Source organism: Pholis gunnellus (assembly GCF_910591455.1).
Source record: "Pholis gunnellus genome assembly, chromosome: 13".
NCBI lineage: Eukaryota > Metazoa > Chordata > Actinopteri > Perciformes > Pholidae > Pholis > Pholis gunnellus.
This window is the reverse complement of record NC_136540.1, coordinates 16306312-16315504: the sequence shown is the minus strand read 5'-3', so window position 1 is coordinate 16315504 and position 9193 is coordinate 16306312. Positions and strand designations below refer to the sequence as shown.

General features: G+C 43.3%; 1 protein-coding gene across 1 annotated transcript in view; it reads right to left on the bottom strand.

Moving 5' to 3' along the window:
- Window positions 1–398: 398 nt before the first annotated feature.
- The window catches only part of pcdh1a (protocadherin 1a), a gene marked incomplete at its 3' end in the record, with an annotated part of 72932 nt that continues 64137 nt past the window's right edge, over window positions 399–9193 (bottom strand). Inside the window, exon 4 of the mRNA XM_079171475.1 lies at window positions 399–769. Within this exon, the coding sequence (XP_079027601.1) occupies window positions 399–769 (371 nt within the window). The remainder of the gene's footprint in view (window positions 770–9193) is intronic.

Here is a 9193-nt window from a genome sequence, read left to right as displayed (position 1 = left end):
AATGATATCTAATAATGGCACAAGAGCACTGATCACAACTTTCAAATTCAAGAGATCACTTCACAGAATGGGACTTGGCTAACTACAACAATAATTAGTCACTACTAAAGTAGCAATTACCATCTGCATTTCCTTTTGATCTGTTAGAATCGTATCCTTCAGGATTTTGTATAAATAAATGAGTGAGTGCATCAATTAACGTTGTGGAATTCTTAATAAATATGCTAATAAATTAATAATTTAAGGAGGAAATGACAAAAAGCAAGTGTTCATGCCAGTGATTGAATGAGTCACAGCCTATTGTTACCTACAAAACGGGCATTGGCTTTAGCATGTGGACAGCCTGTTTCTCCTCTTGAAGCGGGTGCGCCTTTCCTTCATTCGGATGACGATACTCCTCACAGGTAGATTTCTCTTTTTGGAGTGTGGGCAGAAGGGGAGGTGGGGGGGAACTCAGAGGCTACGCTCAGGGGCATCTCCTCTAAGGGGCAGTCCTGACTGGCGTCGTGACCGCTGTTGGAATAGGCACTGCGGGAGGGCGGAAGGCGCGACCGGTGCTCCTCGCCACCCAGCCTGGCGCTCCCGTTGGCCAGGCGTCCCAGGCTCCCTCTCTCCTGGTAAGGCACGAAGGTGGAGAGTTTCGGGGGGTTCCTGGTCTTGCGTACGGGGGAGGGATGCCCGGGCATCCAGCAGGCGTCCGAGTGGCCCAATTCGCTGCACTCGTTTGTACAGTTTCCGGTCATTGCCACATCAGGGAGGGAGCGGATATCTGTGGGCAGGAGAGAGCAAACGGCACCATCAGAGAGAGCTTCACCGTGACAAACATCAACATTCATGAAAAAATAAATACCAACAAAAAAAAAAGTTGTAAAAAGACATTTGTGAACAGAAATGGTGTCATCCGAAACACGCCATGAAACCCCCGTCCCCCCCTCCGTCCCCCCTCTTTGATGTCTTTGCAGCTGTTGCTAAGCAGTCAGCAGCAGTTGCTATGTAGCTGTTGCTATGCACTGTGTAATGAGCACTACTGTGTGTGCGTCGTCCACTCGCTGATGTGATACATTCGGGAGCTGGCGTGCTGTGTCTATGTCGTTTAGAAGTATCAGCAGTTTGTCTGGTGTGTTTGCAATGAATCACTGTATTGTGAACACGTTTAATACAGTAAATGTGTTGATCCTCTATAACATGTGATTTGTGTGCCGTAAATGATGCTTCAAGTATGCGTCAACATTAAAAGAAGACGGTGAGAATGAAAACATACCACAGACAAACAGTGTTTGGTTAAAAGGCTGACGGCTGGATCCCTTCGGGCAAAACCCTTGTTGAACGAGTTATTGATTGACAGTGCTGAAATGAGTTCCCCTGCCCTTGATTATCATCCATTTTTTATTCAACTGTCCCTAATTAAATAAATGGGTCCACGACCCAGTGACCTCATTTAAATGTACAAGCTGCGAAAGCTCCGAAATGAGTTTGCTTCAACGATCCCTCAAGAGAACGACACGGTTTCTGAAAGCAAAACCGCGCCGAAGAGCCCATGTATTTGTTTACCAGAAATGTGCAGCTGGCAGCTAATAGACTTGTTAAGCAACCCACCTGTTGACAAGCTAAACACACATCCCAGATTTAATGGAAATACCTCTCAATTTATCTTAGTTATCCCTTCAGACTCCTCAGACTAGGACAGACAAATCAATGTCAGTGAGGAGAAGAGCAGACGACTAAGATCCGTGAGTCTGAGACGTCAGCCCCCCGTGTAAACTTTTGATTGCTGTGATGAATGCATTACTGTAAAGCGCCGGCGCTGTCCACGCCGCTCAAGAACACGTCCATCACGGACGTCTTGTTTCTGTGCGCGCTAAAGAGAGCAAATGTGTACGTTGGGAAAGCGGAGGTCACACACACACACACTCGGCAGAAAGATTGTTGCTGCATGCGAATGATGCAACCACAAGAAGATGACGTATCAGAGGCAGTAGTGAGGGTTCGCAACTAGTGGAGCGAATGCCACCTTGACAGTAAGCCTGTGAGACATGTCATTGTCAGTATTGTACTCATGACCGACGGCTATAGATAATTATGCCACAAAATGTCAGAGCTCTGAGGCCGAAGAAAAAACCCCAAACTGCTTCTGACCAAGACTCCAATCAATCAAAAGCCAGAGTCAGACATCTTGTGCGATGGCGAGGTATGATTGAAGATTTTACTTTTAACAAAAGTAGTGGAAGGTATTTGTCCTCATTTTCCTTATTCATGTCTAGAATATTCATTCCTCGTGGGTAATCCATATACAATTGTCCCATTGTTTGTGATAGAATGCATAGCTCAATCTATTGTTCCCGTTAATCTCATTGTTCCAATAATCCGAAATGTGCTCGATGTTTAGGTTAATACATTTACTTTACAGTTGAGCAACGTTCTGCCTTAATCTTGCTTAATTATATCATTATGCTTAAGTGGCAAATTCGTCTCTCTGTTTACAAGGCCAATGTCAATGCTTCCTTTCAAATGAATGAACGACACTTTTATGCCTGATTAACAGAGAAGAAACCGAATACGGAGCGCAAAGAAAAGACAAGGCAAGAGTGTGCCTGTGTGCGCTGCCTCATGCATGATGATTGGAGTTTCATTTTCTCAGCTCCGCTAAGAGCGCTGTCTGTATGCATCACTGCAGCGAAGTGGACTCTTGATACAAAAGATGTTCATGGGAAGAGAGTTGGGGGAGAGGGTTGAGGAGTACGCTTCTAAGCACAAGCACAGTCGTGCAGGCATCTACTCCAAAAGGATTTCACACTTGATTAAAACCTCTCCACAGCTTCCAGGAGGTTTATGCCACACCAAGCGCCCCAGTGTAAAAGTCTGCGTGGCTCCACGACTACAAATCTGTGTGCGGGGGAGGGACAAAAAGAGGTACATTTACAGATGTTTTCTGAAACACTTTAGGTGCCACAGCTGGGCATTTTTCTTACTTTATGAATAAGACATTGCCAGTGTATGTGTGCATGTGAAAGGGCCTATGCATATGGATAAAAAGACATAAAGGTGAACACTGGTTGCCGCATCCTCACGGACTGTCAGGTTGGTAATTGACTTTGGGTCGACTGTGTTTTTAGAAAATATAATTTGGACTGAATGTAATGAAATGCCAGAAAGAAAGCATGTAATGCAAAATGATGCCGTGCACCGCTGACAGGAATTAAAGCACATTCTGAACCATGCTCGTCATCATCATCATCATCAGGGGGCCAGAAAATCAGCAATGACAGCTAAATACGCCGTCTAGCTTGCCAAAGTCTGCCATTTTCTTCTGACAGCGCCAAAGCACATATCGCACGTCATCAACAGAGAACATAGATGCTCTAATGTCAGCTATTTTAGTCGGCCATTAGCTTGTCTGTTAGTGTTTCATCAAAAGGTTATATGGTTGTATTTATAAAGTAGCTCTGACATATTGTCTGTTCCGAATAGACAAATGAGAGGTCTATATTCAACTGCAACGTGTCGTGTTGGAGTAATTGTTGCTGCGTGCTGTCATTAGCGTTTTGTAGCGCATGTCATTTCCAGTCACACAAGTCAACTCGCAAAAAAAAACAAGTAATAATGATGAAGTGGTTGTCCCGTGGCATGTGACAGAGTGTATCATTTGTGAAAGCGCATGTTTTTTTTTTCACATTGGCTCACGCTAGAAATCAATACTGATAAATTATACTTTTGTGTCTGCCTTTTGCTCGCGGCTATTAGCCATCTGTAACTGTAGTGCCCACTTACAGTGTGGCCGAATACCGTCTGCTCCGCACATCCAAACACACTCCCACACTGAGCTGAAACGACCGTCGTTTGAATATTTGCTTGGACGTGAGGAAGCAAGATGAGTCAACACCGGGGTGAAAGGAGCAGCCAAAGGCACGGTGTAAGAAATTTGTATTTTCTCACCCACTCAAGCCTGCTTTCCCCCGTACTGTACCTATACCTGAAATAAATCTGCTCACAGTCTGGAACAAACCCTTTAGAGACTATAGTCTTGTATGTCATGGATGGAGAGCCAAGGTGGACAATGGAGGACAGATGGGGAGAACCACAGCACTATTATGCCAGTGGCTGGAACAGGCTGACTGGATATAGAGAGCTTGTGATTTGGTTTTGAAGAGCAGTGACTCGAAGACATTTATGACTCTCTGGCACAGCAGAATTCCTTTGCTCTAGACTCGGAGATAGACTGCACCTGTAGCTTTCTCCTTTTATATTGGGTCAGACCCATCTGGTTGCTTAAAGCAATATCATGAAAAAAACAAAAAACACAGTCATTTCAACCTTCTACCACCTTCAGCAGCGACATCAGCGACTCACAAGTGAACCTTAGCAGAGCTACTAAAAGCACCTCTACTGCAGTAGCATAACTAGCACTCCACAGTGCAGTTACAGAGTGGGGGTACACACAGAGCTTAACCCCATCCCCCCGGCTGACAGATACATGTGAGGGGTGGGTTTGCATGCTGCTTGCATCAGGGTGCCAGTGGGAGGTGTTGAGTGTCTGAGGCAGGCTTCCTCATCGTCTGATCCCCTGCCCACGGGCATGGGGGAAGCTGCCTCTTCCTGAGATTTCACACTGCTCCTCTCTGTTTGATTGCAAACGCTGCCTCTCCCCCACCGGCTGCTTTTCCAGCGCGTGCGCCACACCGCCATGATCGATGGCGGACAAATATACGAGAGACCCACGGCTCATAGAGGGATAACGTGGGAGAAACAGCTACCATCGTTTGGGAGCGCTTGAGTGATATTAATGGTATAGTCGCGGTCCCTGCAAACAGTTTATGTGGCAAATGACTCAAATGTTCCAAGAAACAAAAAGCAAAAAGAGGAAATATCCCACATCTGAGCAAACATTAGCGTCTGGTGCTGACTATCAGTGCAATAACTGGGTGCGAATGCAGTCGGTGGTTGTCATACTGTGTGAAGAAAAACAACAAGAAACCGGGGTTTTGTATTGCATTTCTTTAGCTATGACATGTCAAGTCTTGTTATTCAAGTGTTCAGAACAGTTTCTCACAGTAAGCAGAAGCTACCATAAAAAAAAAAAAAATGTCTTTTTTATTTTTTTGGTTTCCTCCAGAGGGGAGCATTTTTTAACAGAGGGAAACTTGCTACAAGCACGCAAACATAGTGTTGACGTGCACATTTCCTTGCTCGTTGTGATGGAATGCAAAAGAACAATGGCAGAGCTTGTAACCTCAGACGTGCTCTTTCACATCTCGGGAGCAAAATTAGAATGCGTTGGCTCGAAGGATTTGTCACCCGTACCTATACAGAAATTGACATGTGAGATAAGGCTGCGCTTTTAGTTACAATACTGCGGCGGTATTCTGTAGATGATTGGTACGCATTCACATACACAGCATCACCCGCGTTCGTGGACAGCTTTGTTGGAAAAGTTTATTTTTCAACCATTAGAATGCCTCGCTTTACACAGCCGTGGAGATCATTCTGTCTCTGTTTGGTCTCCGAGCATTAATGGTTAAATGTTTCGGTTCATCAGGTTAATCAGTTCTTCGAGTCCACAGAAGGCGATGCTGGGATGAGAGTTGGTATTGTGCGTTTAAGGCCCATGTCTCCTTTTTTCCACATGCGGTGAGGTCTGAATCCCGGCAATTTCCCTCAGCAGGCGAGCCTCTTACTGACAAAGGCTGATGAGCGGACATGTCGGCCGGAGGCACGTCAGGAGAAGCCGCTGTAGATGGTTCAGTGGGTGACGGCACACCTCCTGTCAGTTCTCTCACCGTCCACCACTTTTGTCTTACAGTTCCTTTATTCCAAGACTGCCTTTTGTATCACTGCATTTGACAAAGCCTTAGCACCTGCTGACAGATCACGTTATGCACCAGCTCCTCCAATTGAGAAGTTGATATGCGGTGTGATATGTCAACCAACACTAAGGCTTTGTCAAACTGTGACATGCACGAGGCATCTCCAGATAAAATAGATTCGAAACATTGGTTGGAGGACGGGGAGGAATCGGCTCTAAATGATGATGTAGTTGCTTTTGGAAGTAATATAATCGTTCCTCTGTTGGTGCACAGAGGTGTTTGTGAAATGCTTGTGTTGGAGAACAGATTCATGCCTCTGCCCACAACAATATGTGAGGCTTGCTGGCCAATTACTGGCTGGAAATTGCAATCTGAACCTTGACAACACAATATTGATCTGCAGCAGCTGCCAATGCAAAAAAGAAATAAATACAAAAACAAATCGTTTATCATGAACATAAGAGATTCAAGCTCATGATTATCATATAAGTCCAGTTGTATTCTTCAAGTGACATAGTTGAGTTGAAACGGTGACACTTTCTGTGATGGCCATGTCTCTAAGGCATTATAAACATACTCACAATGCCTTAAAATCTGCTAATAGCTAAAAAGAAAGTACATAACAGTAATCATAACACATTACAAAGCATTATGATTACCTATGAGGTCACATATCCAATGTAACATTATAACAGAGATTATAAGGCATTATAAAAAAGATTGTAATGTATTACAGCTAAGAGAATTATAATACACTATTAATAATACACTCTTACAAAACCAATTTGTGGAGTGACCATTAACTATGAAGTATTATGATACTTGACCTTCTAAGTCATTCTGAAATGCTTTAAAGTGTGCTATGATTCATGTTAATGTGTATATGTGCTAACTTATATAATTATGCAGTGCTATGAGCAGATAATAACGCATTATAGGTAATACTAGTTTTGCTTTTGCAGTCAGTAAATAAAAACAGCACGTTGTCAACTACATATAAAGTTGGTCTCCAGAGGACCTACCTATCCGTTGCATTAAAACATTACACAACCTACAGCACAGTATGTCTTCGACATAGACCGACTGTTACTCAGGTTAATGTCGCCTTGAGAAGAAAACGATGCCTACATCGTTTTTGCTTGAATCTTTTATTCGAGCAGTCAGCGTGGATAATAAATAGCAGTACTCTGTATGCTGTATTCAATCTCATATTCATGCTGAGAGGGCTTCAGGGAGAGCAGAATGTGCATGTTGAGTTTGAAAGACATTAGTTAGACTTCATTGCTTAAATTTGGAAATGTGCATTTGTTCTTGAGGCCAATGCAGGTATTTTATTGCTGCTAATTTAACTCTTCACTGCGGGCAGCTCCATAGTTGATGTAGGGTGTAATATTAAACACAGGGATGCTGATTAGGAATAAAATACAGACCCACTACTTTATACATGTGTTCAGTATGATAATGTAATAATACTTGTTATACTATAACAACATGTAAGAGTGAATAATGAGGGATATACTGCATAGACACTTTAGCTGTCATAGGTTTGTTGGGAAACAGTTTTTGTGAAGGGTTACCAAATTCTATAATCTTATCATATGTGATAACCTGCTTGCATAATTACATTTACGCCCACTCTGCTCGCTCTTCTCTTTCTCTCACTGCTGAAATAGGAAACCACACATTTCCCATTCACTTTTCTGTGCAATTTAATTAGAAAAAGCTCAAAGAAATGTAGACTAAATCCCTGTGGCAGGGGGTTGTGACTGGACGCTCAATAGGGCGATGTTCTTTCTTTCTCTTTTTGTGTGCCACAAAGTGTAACTCCATTACAATTTCTGCGCAGGTCAAGGAAGCTTAGCCAAACTCGGTCAGGAAATGTTAAGAACACATTTCGAGCCGAACGTCTTGATTGACTCCTGCGTCGCTCAGTTCAGTGAGGGCAAGCAGAAGTCGGGTTTCTGGAGCAGATAAGCTAATAAACGTGCAAGACTTTATTTGCTTGGTAATTAGCGACGGCGGCGCTGAGGTGGGAAGTGAAGATGGAGCTGAGGAAAAAAAGAGAATACCAAAAATATATTTTTTTATGAAGTTTATGATGGATTTAATGAAAACTATTTTCACGATAATTAGACGGACCGTTTTATTGCCCAACCCTTCCCTGATTACTGTGTGACATTTACTTGAGGAGTCACTTGTCTATTCCTGTCTCACGCCCAAACGTTCTTTCTTCTCCTTGTCTGAATGTCTCTTTCTTGGTCCCTGCCTTTGAAGCTTTCTTCCTGCTTTAGGCTTTCACATTTGCACTCGATGACCCTTCCTCGCACAGTGGCAGCGCTCCATGGCCTCATACCAGCAGGTAGGTGATGTTTCATTTTGCAACAGCAGGAAAGGGAAACAGAGTCTCACTGTTAAAACGTCCGTTGCATTTAAGCTGTTTATTTTCTTCAACCGAATTTTCCTAGAAACACTTGCAGTAATGGGCTTTTCTACTCAGGTCGCAATATGTTACTGTTTTTATTTGCCGCCCACATAATAACCTGTCTTTAAGAGCTTCCATTTAACACACTGCAAATTAGCTTTTCTTGATTTTAGTAGAAAACTCTTTTATATTGTATTACCACCAGGACAGAGGGGAGAAATGTCCCAATAGGTTGACTGGATTCTACTCTATGTTTAAACCACACTAAATAATGTGGGTTCAGCTCATCTGCAATTTTCTTTTCATCAATACTAAAATCAAAGTCTTCCTTATATGTGATCTACAGCTCTAATTATCAAAGAGGGAATTGTTTTCCTCGCAGGACACCTGGAGTTAATTCCTATGCACCACTTTGATGCTCACTATCTCTCCCTCATTGATCCTATTGACATGTAAAACGGATGTCTTCCATGAACCGTTTGTTGTTCTTTTCCTTCCCCTTTCGATCAAGATGTCATCTCTTTGCTAATTCTGCCTTTTGATTTCCAAAGTCAGCGTGCAGCGTGAGACATCGGCGGTTAACTGGGGAGAGGCTAACGTATGCTGACAATAGAAATGAGAAAGTAAACGCACGAAAGGAACGCACTTTGAAAGAGTCGTTTTACTCTGTAGTGTCGTTCTCAACATTTTTCCCATGTCTTGTGTGCTACATAGCCTCGCCTACGGCCAAGGTTGTTCCAGGACAACTTATCATTCGATCATACATCATATCCTCAAACCAGAGCCCACGTGGTCAGCCTCGGGTCGCTATCGGAGTGCTTTGCAGTCTGAGTGCATTCCGGGCAAAATGCATACATCAGCCCCCATGATATAAAGAGATAACTGTATTCCTTTGAATCTGTGATTATTATCACCACAGTCACAGGAGACGCGTCATTTTAATGCCAAGTATGGACAAACACCAACATAA